A 26,781-nucleotide genomic window follows, 5' to 3' on the forward strand; every position below is an offset into this window, starting at 1 on the left:
GGGCGGGGGGCTTCTGCTGTCCCCTCTGGAGTCTGGCTGGACTCCATCCACCTGCCTCTCCTTTCCTCAGAAAAGCTCTTCCTCCTTGTTGTAGTTGGTGGCCGCAGATGTCCAAGGCTTGCTGACGATGGCGTTGGTTGGTGCATGTTTTAAAGTTGTTCTTTGGACAGTGACTTTTAGGCAGTGAAAGGAAGGATGAGCTGTGATAGGTCTCTGTCTTAAAGTTTGAAATGGCCCTGTTGAACGAATTCTGTGCGATCATTTGACCAATGCAACTGCATTGCAAAGACACCTCTGCTCTCAGCTCATTATTAACCTCTGTTCATCACAGATGGCACCGTCACAGGCGCTGGGCGTCATAAATAGAGAGGATTTGTGACTTAATGCAGACTTACACTGCTAGACTCCTCTGTACCTTGAAAGACAAGAAATAGAGTTAAATTTATTTACCTACTAAAATAACCGATCCTCTCCTCAGGTATAGCCGGGAGCTCCCCAGGAACCCTAAGGTACCAGATATTAAATCTGTAATGTAGCTCTCGTGAGAAGCAGCCTAAGAATAAAAAGGGAAAGAACCATCTCTCAATTGTTTAAAAGACATTTTTCTCCCTTCAGAGAGGCTTCAAGACGGAGGACACCAATGGCTCCTACTCTATCAGCACCAGCGAAGCCTGCGGCGTCCTGTGTGTGACACACTCTCTGGCAGGCGTCGAGCTGTTCACGATGTGACTCCGGAACCCACCTGTGCTGAGCTCTCTGCCACCCCCACGTGTCTCCACTGCCCACGCTGGTTTTCAGGGGACCAGGCCACGAGGTGTGGCAAAGGAACTCCAAGAAGAAGAGGAAGCGGGGAATTCTCGTTTTCGGCCATCCCAAGCCCTGGCCACAATCACACTTACTTGTTATGTTTTCTTCACATTCTTTCAGGATCACCCCTGCCCTCCCCCATTTCGTCACTTTGTGCGGCCCTTCCCTTCTGTCTGTGGGTCTGAACGGTGGAAAAGGGAAGGGCTACTTACAAGGTGGTTACAGATGTTGAGCACCACCAGCTCAAAGTTGTAATTTTCATCTTTGAGAAAAACTGGCGTGGGCCACCTCAGTTGTGAGGCACAGATTCTTAATGCGTATTTACATGCCTGTGGGATACAAAAAGGTCCCTTAAGATCTCTTCTTTTGTGGTTGCATAAAACATTGTGATTTTCTGCAAAATTAAGGGGGGAAAAAGTCTTACTTTTGAGACTCTTATCTCCTTGTCCTCCAAAAACAGGATCAGAGGCACCAAGGCTCCAAGGGCCAAAGGGTCGAGCATCCAGGTGTACTGACTCATATCCTTCAGCAACTCACCAAAGTGTCGAATGGCCATGCTCCGGATGCCCCCATTGCTCTGCCAGGTGCATGCGGAAAAGAGAAAGGGCCTCATCTGAGCACACTGGTACCACTGCTGTCTTCAATCAACACGATCTACTTATCTATCTATTTTATATGCGTATATTCATATATTCAAATGTATGAAATTATTATTTGTTTTTAGGAAAGACCTCGTCTACAGAGCTCTTCTTTTGGTTTTAACATAAGATTTACTTACCCATCATCGACCACAGCCAAGATGTAGAATTGACCTAATGCCCACTAATGGAAGCATGGATAAAGGCCACACGTGTGAGTGTGCACCTCCCCTCTGCCCCACAAGTACTCTAAGTCATAATAAAGAAGAAAATCATTGCAAAAACTACAACGGACCCCAGAGGACACTATATGGCTTGAACTCGGCTAGGCACAGCATGGACAGACAATCCCTGCCTGCTGGCCTCACACACACACCCTGAGGGAGTCAAACTCATCACACAGAGTGGAACAGTGGTCGCCAGGAGCTGGAGGCGGTGGGGGTGGAGGAATGCAAGACATGTTCATTAGAGGGTCTGAAGCTTCAGTTGGACGGATGAATAACTTTTAGAGTGTTAATAATGTATAGCACGTTGACTATGGTCAGCCATAATGCATTTTGTACTTGAAACTTGCAAAGAGATTAGATCTTAAAATGTTCTCACCATAAAAAAAAAAAGATATGTGAAAAGATGGATTACATTGGTTAGCTTGATTTAATCATTTAACAGCCTGTGCATATATCAAAATGTCACATTGGACAAAAATAAAGTATGTCATTTTCATTTGGCAGTTATGCTTTAACTGGGGAAAATATTGAAACTGGTTAAAAAAAACATGAAAAATTTTACTTACCAGAATTCAGATGGTGTTAAAAAAAAATCTTGTGTAAAAAGTGAATTTCTTAAATATGGGAAGACTATAGTACTTAATCATGTCCTCAAAATATAAACTGGAATAATCTGCATAATTGGGGATAATTTACCCAGGCTGTGTTCAAGGCTAGAGGACTTTGCGGAATTGCAAATCAATAGCGATGGGAGTGCCTCACCTATGGGCATACAGTTGGCCAAGTAAGAACTGACTGCATTATGAAGACTCTAGAAGGGAAAAATCTCTGCCAGAGTCAGAAACTATTTTAAAAAATACAATCTTCTCTTCTAGTATTGAGGAATCATCATCTTCTAGTATGAACATCACTAACTTACTGTCCTCTTTCACCCATGATCAGAGACTGTTCTTCAGTTCTCCTTTTTTTTTTTTTTTTTTAGAATTTTAATATTTATTTATTTATTTATTTTTTAGTTCTCAGAGGACACTACATCTTTGTTTGTATGTGGTGCTGAGGATCGAACCCAGGCTGCACGCATGCCAGGCGGGCGCGCTACCACTTGAGCCACATCCCCAGCACTGATTCTCCTTCCTTAGGGACAAACTTTTCTAGATTGTCACAATGTAGTTTAAAAATAATTAAATAAAAGGGTCCCACAAATACTCAAGCCTGGAGCAGAAAAGCTGGCTCTGGGGGAAGACTGCCGCCTGCTGGTGAGGCCAGGCTACGGCAGGATCTCCACTGGGGCTTCCGCTGAACCCCACAACCTCGGCTCCTCTACTCAGTTCTCCACCTAACTCACGTGATCCATCAGAGGACGGTAGCTGGAAGCGATTTTGGCGCACAGTGAGGAGTAGATCACCCTGTCCAGTTTGCATAGAAGTTTCCGGAGGGTGAGCAAGGCCCGGATGACAACGGTGTGTTCCTTGGAATGGAAGGCTTCCAGGATGGATGTCAGTAGGCTGCAGACATTTTCTATCTGCATGAAAAAGGAGGAAGATGGTGGGATTTGGGAACTGGAGGAGATTAGAGCTAGTGTTTGGCTTGCACGTCTCAGTCTAGTCTGCTGGCCCTGGCTCGCAAGAGTCACTTGTCAAGTTGCCAAAAATTTTGTGGCCTACTATTTTTAAAATGTCATTATTAAAAGTCGGGGCTGGGGTTGTGGCTCATGGTGGAGCACTTGCCTAGCATGTGTGAAGCACTGAGTTCCATCCTCAGCACCACATATACATAAATAAAAAATAAAGGTCATGGAGAACCAAAAATATTTTTTAAAAAGTCATTATTAAAAGTTAAATTGTATTAGTTTAGCATTAAATAAAACCAAAGGTAAGACTACAAAGTGATGGATTCCCGATTATTTTGGTGACAACTGACTATTTTCTACACTCCTGAGTGGTGGAGGCCTCTATCCAGCTGGAACACTGGGCTTCGTCAACAGCAGGGAAACCTGAGCCCAGATCCCGGCAGTACTTCTATTTCATTCTCCTCGCTATTCTGGACACAGAGTCCCCATTTCGTCAATGACATTGGCCAGAGCTCTGGACAAAGCAATGAAAAACTTGATGCTTCCTAAAAGAATGTTCGCTGCCGATAAATCTGTTCACTTGCGTGATTTATTTAAAGCAAACAGACCATGGCTCATGCCGTTCTAAATGCAAAAGTGGTGTTTACGGACAGGCCTTGAGCTTTTGGAGACTCTGCTGAATAGGTAATGGAGTCATCATTGTTAGTTATTATTAGTTATATTATTACTTATTATGAGGCTCATTCTTAAATCAACAATGAGTCACGCAGCATCTGCAGTCTCCGCGTGGTACAAGACCCGCTGGAGTTTGGAATTGCAGAACCCAGAGGCAGGCTTAGCTCCAGGGACTGGAGGGCATTCGTCCGATTCAGGGGGAACCAGGCCAGACGGTGACTCTCAACTTTAACCTGTGTTAGAATCAACCGAAGATTCTTTTAACACACAGACTGAAGGTCCTCAACCCAGAATTTCTGATTCCACAGGGTGTGGGGTGGGCCCCCGGACCTGTGTTTCTAACAGGCCCCCAGGATCTGGTGGTGATGTTGGTGGCTCTACAACCGTACTTTGGGGTCCGTGACATGAGGCAGTGCTCATGGGGGGTTTGGCTCTGAGAAGGGATGAGGCCATTCAGTGAGGTCCACCTTGAGCTGATGGTTGGGAAAGGAGAAAAACATGCCTATGGCAGGTGACAGAGAGGGTGAGGCATGGAAGGAGAAGCCGAGTGCTCCCCAGATGGGACTTGGTGAGTGTACCGTGTGCGCTGGAGGGAAACTTGCTGAGGAGTCTGTGGTGTAGACTGGAAGAGGGGTGTTCCTGGAGGCCACGGGTGATAAAGTTTGAGGGCAATGAATGATTTTATGGAAAATTTATAAATAAGGTGTTAAAGCCCCTAAGTTGCTTATATTCTCTTCATTTAACTCAGTATTCTTATTGAAAAAAAATATACTAATTGTGCTGTGATTTACAGAAACTGAAAAATAATATCGATGTTTTATCATAAAGATCTTGAGCAGCATCGGAATATCCAATTATGATTTTGGTGGTGCGGGTGGACACAACCCCACCCACGTACTTCATTGATGACGGGGGCCATGTTGGCGATTTTCTGGAGACTCAACTTGCTAACTACAGGGTTGGAGTCGTTGATCCAGTTTTTGTAGAGGACCATAAATTCTTCTGGGAATGGGTCCTTGAAGAAGTTATTCAGAAGCTGAAAGAAAAGAGTTAATGATGAGTTCAGGCCAACTGTGGCATGATTTCTGCCTGGTACCAAATCAAGACATTTTCAGCAAACCAGAATACAAACTCCAAGAGCTTGTGTGTATGGCTCTACACGTTTGGGTGCTCATAGAAGAGGGGACAGGGGACAACGACTAGAGTAACTCACAGATGCTTTGCTTTGTTTTCATGGCTTCTCTTCATCATTGGAAACTGAATGACCCATTTAAGACTCACTCACAGGGTGGAGTTTTTTTGACCGGGGATGTTGCCAACAGGTGATGCCTATAAACGGCCTGGTGAGCAAAAGAGTCCCGGCCCACGACCCTGTGAGTTACGGATGAGCTGAGAGGCTGGTGCCCTGCAAGACAATACTAGACACTGTTCCAAAGAAGGAGCCGAGTTATGAGCTGCGGCCAGGACTAGGAAGGAGAGCTGGCAGATGCTTCGAGAACATTCACCAGGTACTGGATTTCGACTGTGATGAAAATTTGATTTAGAATGAAGAGTGATATTTAGATTTAGACGTGAAGGCCGAGTTGGCATTAGCTGGATAAAGTGTTTGAAGAAGACACTTCCAGGGATGGTGATCATGTACTAAGGCCCTGAGGTTGATGAGGCAGGGTGTGACTGAGCATCTTTTAAAAGAGCAGCCATAGGGTAGGGGGCAGGGAGGACAGGAGGCAGGAGGGACCTGGGGGCCAAGTTGAGGAGGTTTAGTCTGTAACAGCCAGTTTCCCCCAAAGATGTGATTATCACGAGCCATCTTGCACCTAAAACAGGCACTCAAATATGTGCATTTTTAAAATCTCTTAAAATATGCATTGACAGCTTTAAAAACACAATTTTCATGGAAGAATTTCAAACGTTGCTTAGATAGGTAAAGTGTGCAGGAAAAACAGGAGAAAACTGGAAGGAAATGGTACAGCAAGAGCGGGTGAGAGGGAGGGGTCAGGCTTTCCTGCCACGATCTTCCAGAGAGCTTTCCTCCAAATCACATACCTCCTCAGAAGTGTTCACCACTTCCCTAGAGCAAGACGCTTACTTAACGTCCCTGGCGTGGAACTGAAAGCCTAGGAGCCATGGAAATGCCAGACACCCCTCCTCCAGTTAGTGGGCCAACATCCTGAACCACAGCAGTCAGACAGGCATATAATAAGGACGACACAAAGCAGTGAAAAACAATAACCATCTGATGTTGACAGTTGGAAACAGACATGTCACTTGAGTTTAAAGAAATGCTAAAATCAACAGGGCGGCCTCCCTCCCTCATCCAGGTGTGGCTCCCCTCCCTGGGCCTCAGCCCACTCCCCGCCGCCGCCGTTCTCCTAAGTCTTGGTAGGAGCGGGCAGGGGTGGAGGGGAGAGGCTGCGGGCAGCTTGGTGAGGACCAGGGGAGGCACCAGACACCGCTCAAGCTCTCCTGGAAACTCACTTCAGTGAAGAATATTATTGTGACGATATTGTCTTCGGACCTTCTAGGACCTTCCACGGAGATCTTGTAGAAATAATGTAGAGTCTCTGGAAACTGTGGGAAGTTGAACTCACTGAGAGTTCTGTAAAGGAGAAGAAGCCCCAGTGAGCAGAGAACGAGAGCACACGTCGGCCAGTCCTGATAGTGAGGAGAGACGATGCTGCCCTCCGCCTTCCAGCTCGCAGGTGGCAAGGACAAGACACTGCCCACCGTTCCCTAATCCAGGGGAGGCCACAGCCCACCACGGGTTCTACAGACTGCAGAGCCAGCGACCCTGGACCTGCTGCCGTTTCTTCCTGGCCCCTCTATCCCGTCTCCCACATCCTTGGCCACACAACAGGAGGAGCTATTTCTGTGCAAGATCCAGTCCTTGTCCAAAGGGAGAAGAAATAGATGTCTCAAGCTCCATTCAAGACAGCCACCCAGGTCACCTATGAGGTTTCGAATCAAGCTCTTCCTTTTAATTCTGTGAGGAAGGAGAGAGTCGGGGCCCATCTTGGGTTGCTCAGGAGAAGCGGCGGCGAGCTCTGGTGCACTAAGCCATCCTCCAGACACTGGGACACGGGCTGGGCTCACAGTGGTTCTGACACAAGGGCCTGGATCAGCTCGGTAGAGGCAGGACCAGGAAGGGGCCGTGACAGAGTTTCCATGGCAGGACTCCACACTGGCTTCCTTAAACTTTAAGGTGCATTCAAACCAGCCAGATCTTGCTAATACAAGAGTCCGAGTTTTAACTCCCAGTTAAAATGCTGTTGCTGCTGGTCTATCCCAAGCTTGGAGTCAGAGGATCTACGATACTAAGGGCAGGGTGATGCTTAATTAGGGTCCACTTGTAGGGTGCAGGAGTACTACACTCTCACACAGGAAGTGCAGACAAGTGGCCACTTTTAAAGGCACCCGTGAACCACATAGGCTGCCCTCTCTGGGTTGGGCACAAATGATCTGTCATGTTGACAAGGCACCGTAGCTTAATTCTTGATCAGAAAAGCTGATCCCTGTAATCCTAAGCGTGCTGTTCACTGAAGACTAACTAGAAAACAACCTTTCCAGTACACAAAAACTGAAAGTTCCATTCTATCACATTTTCCAAAACTTATCTGGCTCGTTGGACACAGGTCTTTACCGGAGCTCTTTAAAGCACACCTAGAAAGTTCTGGTGCCTGAAGAGCAGGAAACAGCTTAACATCAGAAGGGAAAAACCAGACTCACCTTTGGTCCTCTGAAAGGTACCTGCAAGAGAAACCTGTTCTGCGGAGAGAGGATAATTGGGTATCATCAGGTAAAAGAGAAGGATAGGGAAAATATCCCCCCCAAAAAAAACTCCTCAAAAGAGTTGAAGAAAAAGAATCCAGAGCCAATCCAGATCATTTGGAGAGATTTAGACATTGGAGGAGATGCCAACTGTGTTCTCTGTGACCTACGTGAAGGAAGGTGGAGAAGGTGGCACAGAGACCAAGCCTCCTACACGGCGCCCCCTTTCTTACTTGGCAATGAGGTGAACCCCGAGTTGGTGATACAGTGCTTGGGAAAACTGGTTCCAGCAGTTCTTTTTCTTCAGAGCAGCATCCACCTCTTGTAATCCGGAACAGTTCAGCAGAGCTCTCAGGGCGTCCCGGGCATAGCTAGTAAAGGACAGCGAACTTCACATAACCAAGTATGCATGCCCTGGCCCTGCACCCCCTCTTAGGCAGGATAGGGTTTGGAGAAAGGGGATGTTTCAGAGGCAGGAGGTCACCCCACACGGTCATCTCAGCAGTATAAGGGGTGGAGTTTGAATTAAAACCGTAGCCACAAGATCCTGGGCTACCCACAGAACCTCTTGCTAGTTTATGGGCTTATTGGTAAGAGACGCTGGACAATGTGACAGCCTGCTGAAGGTGTCCCTTTCCTTGGTGGATGCCATAAGTAGATAGGATAGGTTTCCATCTGCTGCGGTGGTTCGCCTAAAGAGCAGGGAGTGGGGCATACATCCAGGGCCGGCTCCTGTTTCAGGGTGCCCCCTGGTTTACATGTCCACACCAGACAAGGCAAACCGCTAACCGCTGGGCTGGGATGCAGTGCTGCCCCTCCTCCCTCACCCCGTCCCCACAGAGCAAGGGGAGTGGACAGTGTCCCGGGGCCTGGTGGCCTCTACATGCACACACGGGGTGGGGGGGGCAGGTCCTGCCTAGGTCCTCGGGTGGCGCTTCTCTGAAGGTACTGCGCCCTTCAGAGGAGAGGACAGGGCAGTCGGTGAATGCACCCGCAGGAGGCAGGAGCCCCCGGGGCCCCAGGGCTGGACGCTCGTCGTGGGCGCTCTCACAGCGGCCTGTCCTGGGGCATCACTCTGAGCTGGCTGCTGTAGAAGAGCTGCAGCATGAGGGCCAACAGGAGGTGCGGGAAGAACTGGGCCACGGCCTTCTTGTAAGAGCCCACGGGCAGAAACGTGCACAGAGCCTGCGACGCCTGTCAGGAGGAAGAGGCCCGTGAGCATTGGCCATGAAGAAAGGCGGAGCTCTGCACCCCCCACCCCGCCACCCCGCCCGCCCCAGGAAGGCAGCCGCGTGCCTGCCGTCCCCCCAGCAACAGCAGAGCCAGGAGCGCCAGAGCACCGGTCACTGGCTGCCAAACCAGCATGAAGCAGGCTGGCTCCCAGGAGGGCCCACGTCCCGAGGTCCTTCATCAGTGGACGTGAAGAGGAGTCCTACCAATAACCCAGCGCTCCCCCCCCCCCACTGAGCAATCCAGGGAAGTGGCATAGGTAAAGGGTGGGCTGGCTGGTGCCTGGGTCTTTTGGTGTGCTGACCCCTGGGAAGCCAGCACAGCAGAACTTCGTGTCCCAGCACCTCGCCATGTTCCTCTGTTATATTTCTGCAAAACCTGAATTTATTCCCCAAAATGGTGATTTGGGTCGTTGGGGCTGCGTGTACTGGACGCAGGTGCAATTAGCCCTTCCCGTGTCTAGATGACTATGTGATTTAGCCGGAGGCTGCCCCTCTGCCACCTACACCTGCGCCCTAACTCAGTTCAGCCAGATTCCTGGGCCTCCCGGCATTCCCCAACACAGGTGAGCTCCAGTCACCACAGGACATTTGCTCTTCTGTTCCTCCTGAACACATGCAAAGACCACCCTCACCAGACTCAGGTGTCTGACTAGATGTCACCTCAGCAGAGAGGCCTGCCCTGACCCGCTGGCCTAACCTTCGCCTTCCCACCCACACCAATGTATGTTTCTTTTGACACGTGTCACACTCATTTGTTCCTCGCCTCTGTTCTCAGCAGAATGCAAGCTCCCAGGTCTGACAGGGTGTTGGAGAGTGGGTGCCCGAGCGGGGACTGGGTGCAGGAAGAGTGACTGCAGGCTGGGATCTCCCCCCAGGAACACAAGGCTGGGAGGAGGTACGCGTGTCCTTTACCGCCACAGGCATCATGTTGGTGGCGTCCAGGGAGAAGCGTCTCTTTTCCTCCATGTCCTCCTCCGTCTCTCCGGGCTTTCCTTTCAGGATCAGAAGGATAGTCTTCAGCACAAGAGGGGCCACGCTGCCCTCGGAACCCGCCGCTTGCCACATCAGTATTAGAGTGCTGTGGACACAGAGGGCTGCGGCTTTAGGGGAAGCCCGCGTGGACCCGCCCCAGGTGGACTGGCATCCCGTTCTAGTGATCCCACGTGTGGTTATCCTCAAAAACAGAGGAAGAAGTGAAATAAGATCTTAAAAAACAAAAACAGTCTGCATGTCTGTGTGGTCATTTCTTACTGCTATTTAAATGTCCGCCAAGTTCATGTTCTCTGCACCCCAAACTCCGCTCCTCTAGCTCATGATCCCGTTAGTCCAGGAAGAGTGGCACACTTAAAGACTGGCATGGGGATACAAATGCGAATAAAATGTAGACGATTCTTCAACACCCTAAATAAAATAACTAAACAAATAAAAATAAAAACCGGAGCTCATTTGGCCAAATGTACCATAAAATTTTAATGGTGACACAGATGTGACTAGAGCCCTGGCTTCTTCAGTCCCCGAGCTCTGTTCCCTACACACTCAGCCGCTGTTCATGATTATTCCTACCTTTGCTCATCTTAAAAACTGCTGCTTATCTTTTTGCCGATATATTCCCGAGACCTTGTGGATCTATGCCGAGTTCTGATGCCGCTAGCTCAGTCTTCCTGGCTCCTACTTTGGGGCCTGGATTACGTGGATGTACCCACTCTGTGCAGCGGCCCTTGCCCTCAGGGCTCACACTGAGGACCCCGTGGACAGCCCGTCGCAGGCCTGTCTTGTTTTCTTGCATCTTGCTCATAACTTCTCTAGCTTGGCTCCAGGTCTGAGCCTTTTCCACCCGTCCTTGCTCACCAGTGCCTAAGACCTGGGCCAGGTGGCAGGTTTGCCTGGCTCTGCCCGCTCCCTGTGCCTCCCTGCTGGTCATCGGCACTGGAGTTGTCAGCAGGTTTTGCCCTCTTGGGTCTATTCCCCCACAAAGGCTCGAGGGCGGATGACACTGTGTGCACAGCGGTGCCTCACGCCTGAAGGGGGGGGGGGACACCGTGTCTCCCCGCGCTCTTTCCAGGAATGTAATGGATAGTGAGATATGCTGTGGGTTCAGCCTCCTAAAAACCAGCAATCTTTCAGTCAGGAAAAAAAAGTATATACTCTGTTCAGAACATTAAAAAAAAAACACTCTATGAATTTTTTCCCTCAAAAAAAAGAGTAAATTCATAAATGGGAAGAAAAGATCCTTCATCATTTTGAGAAGTTTGTTCCTGTGTGATCTGTAATAGAATATATTGAAAGCCTCAGATAATCGACATTTCTTGAGGTCCTACTGTGAACCAGGTATCCTACAAGGTTACAACTAATAGATATGATCTTATCTAAGTCTCACAATCATCCAACATGTTGTAAAGATAGATATCCTCAGAAATAAGGAACTGGCCTAACCATGATGGGTGGAGATTTGAGCCAAGTCCCTCTGACTGTGGAGTCTGGGAACAAACCTGGATGGGGGTAGGGGGGTCAGTGGGGGTCTCCTTACTCATCAGCGGGCACCGGGTAGTCCATGAGTTGAAAGATGACCTTCTTGGGTGAAGTGCGCGTCAGCAAGGTGGTGACCCGCAGCATAGAGTGCTTCATGCTGTGGGAGGGATCTTCACACAGCTTCTTATAAATGAAATTCACAATCTTAGACACCTGGAAGAGAAATTCCTCAGATCGACCCCAGTCTCCCACGGCAAGGCCACCTTTCAACTAAGGCATTGCTCCATGAAGAATTCAGAATGATCAGAGCAGCAGTGAACACACAAATACGCACCAGCAGAAAGTGTGTGTGATGTGTGTGACCACACAGTGCACTTCTGTAGAAGGGGGACCATCAGGAGAGGAGGATGGGCAGGGAGGGAGGAGGGGAGGTGCCGGGGCCGAAGTTGATCAAGTTACGCTGTGAGCCTGTAGGATGGCGCCACAGTGGGTCTCGCTCTTCTGTGTTGCTATGCAGTGATAATTTTAAAAAGCTGGGCATTCATGAATATTGGAGAAATGCCCATTTTTAGAAAATTTGTTTTGGGAGGCCAGACTTCATTATATAAGGCATACAAGCTTAATGATAGAAAAAAATATATATTATCTTAAAGAAGAAAGTCAAAACAATTGAGTAGAATAATGGTGGACATATTTATCTCAAAAATTGTTCTGAGAATTAAAGAACTGAATCTGCATATTGAGGGCACGAACTGGGACGAGAGGAATCAGCCAGAGTGCTGAACCCTGAGCCATAATCTCGCAAACTCTGTTCACAGGTTCCATGTTTGTTTTACTTCTCCTCCTTTTTTACCCATTCCTGAACAGGAGAGTCCCCGCTAGACCTGGAATGTGTCTGAAAGCAATGAAGTCTCGCATAGTGCAGAGCCCTCCCGTACCATGGGTGCTCCAAGCACCAGAGACCTACACCTTGTCTCCTCCAGGGACCTCCTCACTGTAGGCCCAGAGCTGCTGCTGCTTGGCCTCCTCCTGCTCTGATGCGGCTTAGCCCTAGAACAAGCCAGCCCCGGCCCTGGGTGCTCAACTCTGGGGTGATGATCTGTTTCAAACTCAGAGAAACACTCCATGTGTTAGACCCACGCAGAGCTCCTAAGGCCACACATCATTATGTGCCACTGGGGCGGGGGTGTATTTTTAACCCCCTAGGCTTGGTAGCCCAGTTGTCTGTGGGAGCTGGGGAAGGGTGATAAAGTCAGAGAACCCCATTTTTGTTCCGTTCTATGTGGTTAGTGGTTTACTGTAACAGAGGATGTTTGTTTCTGGCTTTCTGGTGGTGTTCTTTCTCTCCAGGGACTTGGAATGGCTTCATCTAGCCTCCCTTGGATGCTCTTTCCTCCTGTTAGAGGAGAACTCTGTGGAGCAGAGTGAGTGGGGTAGTCATTGTAGGAGCTCCTTGAAAAAAAAGTCCCTTGCTCTCTCTCCCTCTTGCAATCTTCCCTTGCCCTTCTGCCTGCCACCATGAGATGATGCCACAAGGAGGCCCTTGCTAGATGCAGGATCCTCAAGCTGGGACTTACCAGGCTCCAAAACTGTAAGAAATGAATCTCTATTTGTTTTGAATCATCCAGCCTCAGGGATTCTGATATAACTACACAAAGCAGACTTAGGCAGAAACCCATATATTCTTTCCATCTTTCTTTACTTATCAGCAAGGAGAGGATGTTAGACTATGTGAATGACAACAAGTAAAATAAAAGCAGCTGAATTAGTTTTGAGTAGTGTTTTTACTCATTTGGTAACAATGAAATGTATTTGTGTGTATATGCTATAAAATACAAATTGTTTTATTTTGGTAAATGGCATTTTGCAATATAGATGTGGATAGCAAAATTTATGTAATAGTTTAAAATTATTTAAAACTAAAATTGTTCTTTTTATTTAGAAAAACATCAAATTTGAACATCAACAAATAATGAATACTTGAGAGAGGGAGACCTCAGAGGAACAGTGACCATCCTTGTGTGCTGACACACATAATGACACTGTACTCCCATGTGGCGAGGACACAGGTCCATCTTTCATTTTTCCTAGACTCTACAAACTATGCCAAGCTGAGGGTCCTTGAAAACTTGCCTTAAAGGCTGTGCAGATTTCAATTATGACTCTACTGTTATTGTTATTGAAAGATTTCTTTTAAAAAGATCAAATATGGCAAAATATTATAATTTAATAGGATTGATGGGTGGATATTCATTATCATATTCTCTAAAATTTTCTATATGGTGAAATATTCCATTTAAAAAAGCCTCATTTTAGTAAAGTGACAGAATGAAAAATGGCAAGGACTATAAACTGAGAGAAATAGATTTAGAGCAAAGTCAAAAAGTAGACTTGAGAGAATAAGCCCTCCCCGCCTTTGCTCACTGCTGAGTCTTACCATGGTGACCTTCTGGGAGTGATACTGCAGAGTCAGCTTCAGGATAGAGGCTGCCTCAGAGGCGATTTCAAAACTGGCTTCAGACAATTTCATCAGGAGGGTCCACACAAAGTCAGTCAGCAAGGAGGGCAGTAAAGTGTTTCCTACACTCTGCAACCAGAAGGAGAGTTGTGGCCTCAGACAGGAAAATGCTGAACTCAGACCCTGGGGGAAGCTCCAGGGCCAGACAGGGCCTCAAGACTTTCATGGGCCTCTGTAGGCTCTTCCTTTATTAAAAACTAACAGAAGTTATATTTTCTAATAGTGTCAGTATAAAGACGACTATAATCCAAGGGTAATTTTATTCGGTTTTGTGTTCTGATTTTAAAACAATTCTGCTGTCCAGGTATTGTGGACATCTTTAGCTTTGGAAATGAGTTTGCTAAGGTCAGAAACAAGTACAGTCAGCAGATGCAGGAGGAGGTGGGCAAGAAATCAAGGTGACTCAAATGTGCACATCAACAACTAGGAAGAGAGAGAGGGTCTGTCGGCCCACCACTGAGGTCAAAGAACGACTACGCAAACAACCCTCTTCTAAAGTCAGAGGAATATCCAAGGACCAAAAAATTAGAATACAATTGTATGATTATGGACCAAGGAAAGATGAATGAACTCTTTTCTCCTTGTCCTTTACATGAGAAAAATCACATTCTTCCAAGTTCAGAAGGTACCCAGTCCCACCAGTAAAGCTTTTCTGTATCGTCCACAGGACTGAGGTCTGAGTGAGAATGTGCTGAGAGCCATTGCCAAGTAGGAATGACGCATGGCCATCACCGAAAACCCCCCTGGGTGCCTGCTTCAAGTGTGGCAAGGAGGGACATTGGGCCAGGGCATGCCCCGCACCATGCACTCCGCATACCCCATGCCCTAAATGTCAACAACAAGGTCATTGGGGCTCTGACTGTCCTAGATCCCATAGGAGGGAACCCTCCATCCTTCTGGGCATGGCAATCAATTGACGGTGCCTTGGGTCCTTGTCCCTGGCCGTAACAATCAATAGACAGAAACCCAGGGTGCAGATTCAGGTGGATAGGTGCAAGGTTGACTTTCTCCTTGACACCAGAGCTACCTTCTCAGTCCTGACAGAATTCTGGGGGCAAAGAGTTGCAACTTCTTAGCAAGGAGTGCCATCCACCTCTCCTATTGTCGGGGTAGGAGGAAAGACCATCTATCCAAGAAAGACTCCCCTATTACTCTGTTCCATTGGCAACTTCTCATTCTCTCAGACATTCCTAGTTATGCCCCAATGTCAAGTTCCTTTGCTTGGCTGAAATATTCTCTCTAAATTCAATACAACAATCAACATACAGGCTCCTGGCATCAGTCAGGCCCCAGAATCGGCCTGTTCATTTTTTCTGGCCCTTTTGGAAGAAAATTGGCCATTCTGCTCCACTTGTGAGGCTGACTTGAAATACCATACTAACCTAGTTGACCTGATTGTATGGGATACCCACACCCCCACACCATTTCCTGAATATTCAGGACCTTCTTAGCAAGGGGTACCTCCGTCCTGCTCATTCCCCTTACTCCCATACTAGCGGTAAAAAAGCCCTACCTACGACTCATCAACACTTCTGTTAGGCCCATAAAGTTCTTCTGGGCCTACAACATACATTCTTTGGTTCCCAACCCATACACCCTGCTGTCTCAGATCCTCCACACTGCCACCCACTTCTCGGTCATAGATTTAGAGGATATCTTTTTGCCTTTAACTTGGACTGTCCTGCCTCAGGGACTTCGAGATAGTCCACACCTATTTAGACAAACCTTGGCCTCCGACCTCCAATCTTTTCACCCCCAGTGCCCCGAATCCCCCCTCTTACAATTTATTGATTATCATCTGGAAAATCTCTTTGCCCACCTGCAGGGAGGAAAGCACCCCACCACAGCCTTTAGGCTATGGTGGCCCTCAGGTATTCCTTCCTTGGGCAGATTCAAAAATCCTAGTCCTCTCACCTTAAGACTCGGCCAATAGAGGGATGCTTACCCACCCCTTCCTCTCCCTTCTTTCTGGCCCTGGGAGTATCCAGCCTCTCCAGGAGGGGTCCCGAAAAGCCTTGGCCAAGGTCTCCCACTGCTCCGTCTCCATCCAGGACAAGAGCTTCGACTGTCAGGATTCGGTGACGACTAATCTCTGCAGCTCGAACCTGCCACTTAGGCACTCCTGATTTTTTGGCTCTAGCGGGGACACCCCTTTTGCCAATGAATCAGTTTCCTCCTTCTCTGCGTTCTCTTCCCTCCTCCTTACATGGGTAATGTGTCCTCTCTGCCGGTCGACTCTCCCCTACAATGCCTCTTGGATCAAATATAGCACCCAGGCCTGGCCCACTTATCCCTTAGACAACCAAAGCAGATGGCCCCTTTTTGGGTCCCTGGATCCCTCCATTCTAAGGGATCTCTTCCAGGCTTTCTTTTTCCTCTGATCCAATCCTGCTCTCTGCCCCTTTTGCGAACAAATTCTTCTAGCCCATCCAAAGGGCGCTCAATAGATGACAGAGTTCTCCTACTTAATTTCTTGGCCTTAAAGGGAAATCGGGCCTCTCCACAAAAGGCCCAAATAGCATGTTTCTAGGGTTCTCTATCTTTCAAGGGAAATTGTGTCTATACCTACACCAAAGACCAAAGATGACTCTCCTTTTTGGGTTTGGCTGGGTACTTCAGGGCCTGGATTACTTTTGAATTTCTCCCTCCTCACCAGGCCACTATATAATCTGGCCAAGGGCCCCCCAAATGAACCCCTACTCTCAGCGGGAGGGAAGCCCTTTAAAAAGGCCCTCCTCTGGGCACCTGCCCTGCATCTCCCTGACCTCTCCCAATACTTCACCCTCTATGTAAAAACAGGGACAAAGTCTGGGCATTCTGTGTCAGGAATATGGCCCCACACTTGCACCAGTGGCCTACCTATCCAAACAGTTCGACCCCACCATCAGGGGCTGGCCCCCATGCCTCAGAGCCCTAGCAGCAGCCCATGACCTCCAGAAAGAAGCACACAAGCTTACCTTTGGCTCCCCGCTAACCATCTCATCTCCTCACCATCTGAAGAATGTCCTCACTTACAAGGGGCTACAGTCACTTCCTCCTTCCAGGGTCCTATCCCTCCTTGTCTCTCCTTGAAAATACCTCCACCTCTTTTCTGCCCTGCTCTCCATTAAACCCTGCCTCCCTCCTCCCATCTTCTCCCTCACAAGATCCCGTCCACAAATGCCTGGAGGTATTAGAGACAATTTTACCCTGCCCTGCCACCATTTCTGGGGACCCCTGCCCTACCTCGTCTGGTTCTCAGATGGTAGCTCCTTTATACACGAAGGGGTTAGAGTGGAGGGGTATGCTGTCATTTCCCTCTCATCCATCATAGAGGCAAACCTCTCCCACCCAATACCACCAACCAACAAGCTGAACTCATAGCTGCCACAAGGGCATGCGAGCTAGCGGAGGGAAAAACCCTCTCCCTATATAATACGTCTTCCATATCCTGATCTCCCATGCAGCCATTTGGAAAGAAAGGGGCTATTGACCACCAGAGGGACAGTCATTAATTCCACACTTATTTCTGGCCTACTACGAGCCTCCAGGCTGTCTTCCCAACTGGGAATAATCCATTTCAAGGCCCCAAACTGACTCCTCCCTTTCTACTATGGGGAATTCCAAGGCCGATCAAGTGGCTTGATCAGCCCCCTACAGAGCTTTACCTCCTCTCTGCTACTCTTGGTTACCACAAGGGATTGGCCCGAAGATCCCCAACAGTTAACTCTTCCAGTTCCTCACTCTCTATTTCATTCTAGTCCACAGAGTCTCACTACTTTCCTTCACTCCTTTTTCACCCTTTCCCCACGTGATAAGACCCTCCTACAACAGATCACTTCCGCTTGTCAGATCTGCCAGAGAACCAATACCAATACTCCATTAAACCTTTCCCTTCTCTTCAGGCCCACGGCCATACCCCGGCTGCAGACTGGCAGATTGATTTCACCAACATTCCCCAAATCAAAAACATAAAATATCTTCTTGTATTGGTAGATATTTTTTTGGGATGGGTTGAAGCCTTTCCCACTTCCAATAAACGGGCCTCTGATGTAGTTGATCTATTGCTTACTCACATAATCCCCCGTTCCGGGATGCCCACTTCTATCCAATCAGACAATGGCCCAGAATTCACCTCGCAGGTAACTCAGGGACTGGCTCACGCGCTATCACTCCCTTGGCATTTCCATTGCCCTTACCCCCCCCCCCCCAGGCTTCTGGAAAGGTTGAAAGGACCAATCGGTCCCTTAAAGAGACCCTCACCAAGCTCACCATGGAATTAAGCCTGGACTGGGTAGAGGTGCTCCCTTGGCTTTATTGCGCATTAGGGCCTTGCCAAAGAAGCCTGTTAATCTCTCACCTTAGGAAGTCATGTATGGCCATCCCCTCGTTCCTCACGGATTGCCTACAGAACCCCTACCCATCTCCGAAACCTATACCCTGCCCCTCCTCTACCATCTACGCTCTGAACTCTGGTGCTATCAAGTCTGGCTCCTTCCTGACCCCAGTCTCTCTCAAAACCCTACCTCTTTAACACCTTGTCAACTTGTTCACTATTGCCCACTTGGGGAAAAGCCCCCTCTAAAGCCAAATGGGAGGGTCCTGCTCATGATTATGTGCACTCCCTTGGCAGCCAAACTCAAACTACCTAATAACCAACTTACCCCATGGATTCATATTTCCAGACTTAAGCCCGGCACTCCTACGCCTTCATCAGAAGAGCCAATCATCACCTGTCATTAAGTACTCTTGTCAATGCTCCCACTCATTTCTGGCCTCTCTTGGCTCCTCTCTTCACCCTATGTCTGGAGATTCAAGGCAAGTGACCCTAAGGGCTCCCTCCAGCCAGACCCCCTTTTCTTCCTTTCAGACCCCCCTTACTTGCTTGGATCTGGCCAGTAGTGGGACTGTTGTGTGTTGTCCTTCTGACAAAGCACTTAGGTGTCCAGAGCATGGTGACCCCTGAATAAGTGTGATCATAAGAGAGCACTTTACCAGTTGCCTTCTGGGCCTACGGAGGAACATGTGTGTTTTGTTTGCCCTCCCAGTTTCGTAAGAATTTCAAGTATCAGTATTTAAAGTTGAGGTGTTTTACATAAAACCTGGAGAGAGCTGACTGCTCTCAAAGGGAAATATGGTAAAAATGAACCACTGTCCTCCCTTGGCTGCCTTCGAGAAAGGCGAAGAGAGAAGCAAGCTGGTACACCCAGGTAGGAGAAAGTTTGAAGAGCAGCCTTAATAGAGAGGGGCGGGAGCTAGATTGGACTAGGAATGAAGAGTGGAATTGAGGGTGTTAGGTGCAGGTCAGGCTGGTCTGCAGGTCACGCCAAACAAAGTTAGCTGCAGAATGACCTGGCCTCTCAAACCCTCTGTCTGGTTCTATATCACCTGTTTGCTTCAAGCCCAAATGCCCAAGCCCCCACTCAAGGCTGAACACTTAACACCCTTTGTGCCAACAAGACAGCTTGCAGACCCAGAGATCCCATTAGATTTGGGCTATAAAAACTCCCTGTGCCTGTTCCTTCCCTTTATCATAAAGTTCATTCAGACTCAGGTGGGTAAAAAATTTCTAATCAAGCTTTTACCAGCCTCTCCTCAGGAATGACCAACTCCTGGCTGCTGATGGTACCTCCAGTCGAGACCTATGCCCAATGGACTGACGTCATCAGGGATCTGTGGTGGCAAGGAACCTTCGTTGATCTGGTTCCTGTTATACGGGTCCTTTCTGCTCTCCTGTGGGGGCTCCCTACTTCCCTCCTGTTCTCCCATCTCAGCAGGAAGCAGCCAGAATGAGTCTACGCACACTCTCATTTAATAACAAAGAGGGAGGAATGTTGGGAGTCACCCTGGCTCCAAAGACTAACTTCCCCATCCCCCAAAAAGAGCCATCCAATGGTGAGCCCTGCTAGGCTCACATGATCCTGCCATCCAATGGGGAGCCCTGCTGGCTCACCTGATCCTTACCTACCAATCAGACTAGCCTTGCTGGTTCGCCTGATCCTTACCCTCCAATCAAAAAGCACCCCATGCCAACTGTCAAACCACCCCTGGCTCTATAAATATGCAGAGCTGTTCCTCAATAAACGGGCATTTGCTCCAACGACAAGCCTTGTTCGTTCTTTCACTACCTGTTGTAACAGTTGCATGATATGCTGGGGACTTGACATCCCACCACTTGTCATTTATTTATCCATGCTGGACGTACACTTCAGAGCACAGGCTTTTGCCAAGAACCTCTTCTTGTAAACTGATGAACTGTTTTGAATTATTTCCTTTCCACAAATTCCATGAGTTTTTTTTTCTTTATAAGACAGTGTCCTCTTTTACAAACTGTTACTATATAAAAGGAGGGAGCCTTTGTCTGTGAACAGCCTTCATGTTTTCAATGCAATCTTCCCATTTTAATGGTGTTTTGCTTCAGTGCCTTGAGCTCACACCTGGCTGTGATGCTCCTATTTGTGATCTTTGGATTTTGACTGTGGTCCTCTCAGTCTCCTTGCTACAACTTTGGATTCTATGAACCCACCTACTGGTCTTCTTGTTCCAACCTTGAATGCTCCAAACTCACCTATTCCACCTTCTTGGGAAAGTCCCTACCTACTGCTCCTGCACTCACGGCCAGCATCGAACTTGCTTTGGTCTCAACTGGGAACTGAAAAATAGGTCACACACACAAGGACCCAGGGTACCCCAACCAAAGAATTCCAAATCTGGTAGACATTAAATACAGAAAAGAGAGGACTCCAGGGTGGACGTTGTGATAGCAACTCTCATAAGCCACTTGCAAGAGGCCCCGAGGAAGCTCCCAGCCCCAGCCTCACTAGCCCAATCATGGAGTTAGGGTTTTAACTCTAGGGCACCAGGGGGATGGCAGGGTGGATGAGAATGGTTTGCTGACAAACCTACACAGATGCCTTGTTTCTTCATGAAAGTGACCAACTTCATGGTCAACCAGGCTTGCAATAGTTGTGGGATTGTGAGTAGGAAAATCCCTTGATTTTGGAAAGATGTGCCACCCTGTATATGCATATTTAAGCTGTCTTTGTAATGTATTTACTATGTCACGTTAGATGCATTGCTTCAGCATATCTTCAGCCTCCCACCATTCCAACCAGGGGAGGAGGAACTTCAGCCAGGGGAGTAGAAACTGCTTATGTCTCTAGTTTTAGAAACTCTAGGCCCTTCTTCCCCAGAAGACCAGCTAGCCTGAAGGGCCACCCCTGGAGTTTTTCTGAGTGACTGGCTCCAAGTGTCTGTCCATTTGAGAGCCCAGTCTGTACCCAGCTATTTTTTAGCCAAACAAAAAACAGTATAACTAGGAAACATTCATCTTATTTGCATTTATAACCATTAAAATATGTATCAAATAAATATTTGTTATTAGAAAATGCTACAAAGTGCTATACTTGAGAATAATAGACTTAATTCTTCTTGATAGGAATAAAAGTCAGGAAACCAAGTGCTCTGTATATCATTTACCTAAGTGGGCTGATGGTACCTGAGCAATCTTAAGTTTGTCTCGTTGTAAGGTCTTGGGTTGGATTTCCACTTGAGGAACAGCAGTCAGGTGGCAATAACTTCCAAGTGCTTTATAATTTATAGGTGAATTTTTTTCAAGGTCTGTTGTATTAAGGAAAAGAGTTTAAAGTTTCTACTTGATCGTAAACTATGATATATTGATCATATATTGACATATGCTATTTAAAGATCACAACTTTGATGATATTGCTCTTTCCAATTTTCTTTTCCTCCCCAGTTCTATAGAGCTAGTCTTCTGAATATGTAACTCTATGCCCATAGCTATGGCTCATAAAATATTATAATGGCACTGACCCAGAATGTATAAAGTATTTAAAATAAGCTATGTGAAAAATGAAGGACATAAATAATTTTTAGAGATTGACCAGATATCAGATGCATTTAGGCCATCAAATGTGATGTTCAGTGACTGGAAGAAGCTATTTCTAAGTTGCAGGGTTTGCTGATCAGAGAGTTAACTAACTTGGAGGTACTTTGAAAAGGTCTGAGGAGTGGTGCCCCAGGAAAGCCAGGCTCTCAAGGGGAGGTCCAGGTACAGATGTCCTTACTTCCAGGAAGATGTGTTTTTAAGGATTTCACTCCATAAATAGCTTTATGGAGCTGTAATTGACATATACTATTTAAAGTGCACAACTTTGTAAGTTTTTGCACATGCGTACCCCCACAAACCCATTTCCACAGTTGAGAAATGAGCACATCTGTTGCCTCCAGGTTTCTGCATGTATTTCCCATCATCTCACACCTGCTTCCCTACCTTTCTCCAGATTCCCAAGCCACCGCTCATCTGCCTTCTGCCATGTGCCTTCAGTTAAGTTTGCAATTCCTAATTTTTTATAAGTGAAGTCATATAGTCCCTACCCTTTTTTCCACATTTTTATTAGTGCATTATAGTTGTACATAATGATGGGAGTCTACCCTTTTTGATGGATTCCTTTTACTCGGCAAAATGATCGAAATTCACCCATGTTGTTGCATGAACCCACGGCTCCCTCCCGTCATTTCAGCTTTAGACATCCCACTGGGTGTGTAGTAATGGTTTTGAGTTTTGTTTCTTTAACGACTCTATATTGAACATCACCTGATGTGCTTCTTTGCCAAAATGACCATTCAAATATATTATGTTTTCAGATTGTTTGTCTTTTTTTCTCACTGAGTTTTGAGGGTTCTTTGTGAATTCTGGATATGAGTCTTGTATCTGATATGTAATTTTCAAGGATCTTCTCCCTGTCTGTGGCTTAGTGACTAAGAGCGCCTGTCAAAGAGCGGAGATGCTTAATTTTTCTTTTTTTTTCATTGATGCATCATTTTTTTGTATTTTATATAAAAGGTCTTGAGCTAACCCCGAACCCAAAGATTTCTTACAGTTTTTACATCTGGCTCAATCATACATTATAAATTACATTTTAAAATTGTCATTTTTCATGTATTAACCTATTTTAATTGACACATAGTAACCCCACACATTTCTGGGGTGCACTGTAACACCTCTGGAGAGGTGTGTAGTGATCAGATCAGGGTGTGCGGGCCACTTACAGCACCATGGTGAATACAAGTTGCCACAGTGCACATCCCCGTCTTGTCCCAAAGCTTTCATGGAGTTCCTTCAGGGTTGCCCTCCTGGGTATGATGTAGTTTTAGGATTTTCAGACACGCTGTATTAGGTGAAGAGAGTTCTACTTTATTCTTAATCACTTTTTAAAAAAAAATAAGGAATGGATGATAGACTTCATCAAATGCTCTTTGTCTACTAAAATGACGACATGGTTTTATTTTTCCTTTGTTTATGTGGATTTCAAATTGATTGATTTCAAATGAGAAGCTGAGTGCACTACTGGGATAAATTCCACATAGTCATGATGGTTTTCTTTTATGTATTATTGTATTTGATTTGCTAAACTTGGGAATTTTTTGCATCCATGTACATGAGAGGCATTTGTTAGTTTTTTTTTCTCCTCACTATCTTTGGTTTTATTATCAGAATTATACTGGCATCAGAGAAAGAGCCAGGAAAAGCCAGGCTTTTTTTTTTCTATTTGTATATAATGGGTATAGAAATGGCATGATTTCTTTCTTAAACTTTTATAAGATAATTTCTGACTGGAGTTTTTTCTTTGTGGGTCTGGTGTTTTCTTTGCAAAAAGGCTGTAACTACGAATTGAGTTTTGTTGATAGACACAGGGGCATTCAGTGATCCCCACAAGTAGCTTTCGTGGTTTGTATCTTTTAGTTGATTTTTCTGTTTTCCCTAAGTTGTCAAATGTATTGGCATGAAGTTGTTTATAATGTCCCCTGTGATTCTTCTAATATCCAGAGAGTCTCCAGCAACGTCATTTCTGTTATCCCTAACATTGTTCACTTGTGTCTTCTCCCTTTTGGTCCCCATGGTCTTCTCAAAGAATCTGCTGCTGGTTTCATTGTTTGATGATCTTTCTTGGTCAATTTCTGCTTTCCATTATGTGAATTTTAATCTCATCTTCATTCTTTCCCTTCTGCTGCTTCCTGTGGTTGTGTTGGCTCCTCTTTCTCCAGTTTTACGAAGTAGAATCTGAGATCATTGATGCTCCTCCTTTCTCAGGCAGGTCATCCTGTGAATTTCTCTCTTTATACTCCTTCACCTGCATCCCACAGATTTTGAAATTTTGAAAATTTGAACTTAATGTAGTTGAAAATACTTTTCATTTTCCTTTCTCCATCCTGTGGGTTATTTAGAAGTATGTTATCCAATTTTTAAACATTTTGGGTTTTCCAGAATATCTTTTTGATTTTTATTTAAAATTGAACTCCATTTAATTATAATAATTAATTTCTTGATGTTTATCATCTAAATATCATCTATTTTGGAAAATGTTCTGTTTAACAAAAGCACTAAAAAATGTTCTTATTTTTATGATTGGTGGAGTGTTCTATAAATGTTGATCCTTATAGATTTTTTTGGTGTGATTATGAATTGTTGAGAGTTTGATATTGAATACCCTAACTGCAATTGAATATTTCTTTACAATTCTTTTGTTTACATTTTGATTTCTTAGAACAATGTATTTTTGCTTTTAGGTATGTAAGTGTTTCGGACTATTATGTCTACGTAATTACTCCTTTGTCATTATTAAATGACTCTCATTTTCTCTAGAAGCATCCTTTGTTTTGATTCATAGCTGCAATCCTGTTTTCTTTTGATTAAAGTTAGCATGTTGTATAATTTTCCAACTTTAACTTTTAACTTATTTGTGCCTTAATGTTTAAAGTGGGTTTCTTGTAGGTAGCACTTATTTGAGTCTTGCTTTTTATTCAATCTGACAATCTCTGTCTTTTCATTTGGGATATTTAGAATATTTACATTTATTGTAATGTGGTTAAATTGTTCCCTTAACTATTTATTTTTATTTTTCTCATCTGTTCTTTTTCTACATCCCCCTTTGCCTTCTTTTGGATTAAGTATTTCTTATAATCTCATTTTATTTCTATTTTTGGTTCATTATATAAGTCTTTGTTATGTTAGAAGTTGCTTTAGAGTTTATACAATACATTTTCACCATATCACAGTTTACTTGTGTGATATTTCATGACTTTGTGCATACAGGGAACTTAAAACTGTATTCAAAAGTTTTTCCCCTTCAAGTCTTTGTGCTAATGTTGTCATACATTTTTATTTTTTGTGTGATCAACAGTTGATTTTTGTATTCAACACTTGATTATCAAAGAAACTTAAATAACAAAGATATTTTAAATATTTATTTATATAGCTACAATTTCCCATTCATTTTTTTTCCTTCAGTTAGATCTAAAATTTTATCTGGTATCATTTTTTTTCCTTGAAGGATTCCTTTAACATTTCTTGAGGTGCAGAACTGAATTCTATCACAATGCATTCTAAAATGCATATCTAAAATCTTTATTTCACTTTGAATTTTGGACAATATTTTTGCTGCCTATGAGATTCTGACAGCTTTTGTTTTTCTGTTCTTTATGATGTTGCTTCATTGCCTTTGGCTTACATTGTTTCTAGTAAGGAATCTGTGGCATGTGATGTGTCTTTTTTCTCTGGTTTCTTCTCAGATTTCCTGTTTATCATTTGTTGTAAGCAATTTAATTATCATGTACCTTGATGCTGTCTTCTTCATCTTTCTCAAGCTATATTGAGCTATTTGTATCTATGAGTATGTAGCTTTTACCAAATTTGGAAAATTTCTATTATTCTTTAGTTATTTTTCTGTCTCACTTTTTCATATTTAGGGACTCAGATTAGACATGTGTTAGGTTGACTATAATAGTCTCACACCTCACTGAAGCTCTTTTCATTTTTTTCATTCTTTTTATTTCTGTTTCATTTTTGCTAATTACTATGTTAATAAGCTCACTAATCTTTTTGCAGTGTTAATATATATAATAACATATGCTTATATTTATAGAAACAACATATATATACATACATGTATATACATATGTGGGTATGTATATATTTAATTGTCATGTCATATATATATGTTGCTTCTTATCTGAGGGTAATTTTATCCTCTGACATTACATCCCTGATGGAGAGACAGAGGATTCTAAAAATATTTTAACGCTTTGTTCTGAGCTATAGTTAGTTTGCTTGGAAATATTTTGGTATTTTCCAGTCTGGCATTTACACTGTGTTAGGCCAACCATTACAGCATTTATTTTCATTTTGGACTGAGTTTTCCCCACCAACGAAGGAAGAGTCTTCTAGGAATTCTAGCTGATGACCCACTAGAGGGAAAGAAAATAGGTCTTTATTTTTCAAGTCCACTAGGAACCTCTCTCCTTCCCACCCAGCCCTGCCTCCGTCTGGCCTTCCTATCCCACATCAACACCCTACGCTTCCCTAAGCGCAGTACTTTACAGATGTTGAAGAACCAACTATACCACACTAGAATTTCTTGACAATGCCAGGAAGATTTTTTAAAATCACATTTTAGAAAGTGAAGCTATAGATCTAGAGATGGGATGTAGAAATTCCCAGACATTCTGTCTTCCTGGGACTCCCCAGGAGAATTATTAGGGGCCGATTCTTAATAACTTCAGCAGGTGGGATGAGCCCTTCTTACCGTTCTGCCACCTGGCGATGCAGAGCAGGTGGTGCAGTCCCACGGAGGCCTGGTTCATGATGTCATTTTCAGCATGACAACACAGGAGAGACAGCTCTGCGGCCAGGACACCCAGACACGGGGCGTCCACGCTCGTCTAATGAGAAGGGAGGGAGAGAATCGTTGGTTATGCCCAGTCAACACTGAATGTCTGCATCCGAGACTCTCATTTACAGAACAGGTTTCAAGGATAAGCCTCAGAGTTTTAAAAACCTGTCCTCAAATCCTCTGTTGCTGTGAAAGGAAGACAAGAA

General features: G+C 45.4%; 1 protein-coding gene across 1 annotated transcript; it reads right to left on the bottom strand.

Moving 5' to 3' along the window:
- Nucleotides 1-115: 115 nt before the first annotated feature.
- LOC308650781 (maestro heat-like repeat-containing protein family member 9) lies at nucleotides 116-26,781 on the bottom strand. Its single transcript, XM_081297106.1, has 12 exons — nucleotides 26,489-26,781; nucleotides 13,824-13,973; nucleotides 11,445-11,599; nucleotides 9,830-9,995; nucleotides 8,737-8,879; nucleotides 7,919-8,056; nucleotides 6,396-6,516; nucleotides 4,816-4,953; nucleotides 3,018-3,194; nucleotides 1,232-1,384; nucleotides 1,020-1,136; nucleotides 116-415 (listed from the first exon to the last, which is right to left on the bottom strand). Exons 2-12 carry the CDS (start codon nucleotides 13,914-13,916, stop codon nucleotides 392-394), a joined length of 1,425 nt encoding a protein of 474 aa, XP_081153232.1. The 5' UTR covers nucleotides 13,917-13,973; nucleotides 26,489-26,781; the 3' UTR covers nucleotides 116-391.

This window comes from Spermophilus citellus, assembly GCF_964194105.1.
Source record: "Spermophilus citellus genome assembly, chromosome: 6".
NCBI classification, from domain to species: domain Eukaryota; kingdom Metazoa; phylum Chordata; class Mammalia; order Rodentia; family Sciuridae; genus Spermophilus; species Spermophilus citellus.

Bases quoted from the DNA above. Each gene is read 5' to 3' on its own strand.
- LOC308650781 (XM_081297106.1), bottom strand. From the start codon at position 13,916: ATGAAATTGTCTGAAGCCAGTTTTGAAATCGCCTCTGAGGCAGCCTCT. The intron at 11,600-13,823 runs GTAAGACTCAGC...TTTCTCTTCCAG, and splicing joins ACTCCCAGAAGGTCACCATG to GTGTCTAAGATTGTGAATTT. The intron at 6,517-7,918 runs GTAAGAAAGGGG...TCTCCTTTACAG, and splicing joins GGGGTTCACCTCATTGCCAA to AACTCTCAGTGAGTTCAACT.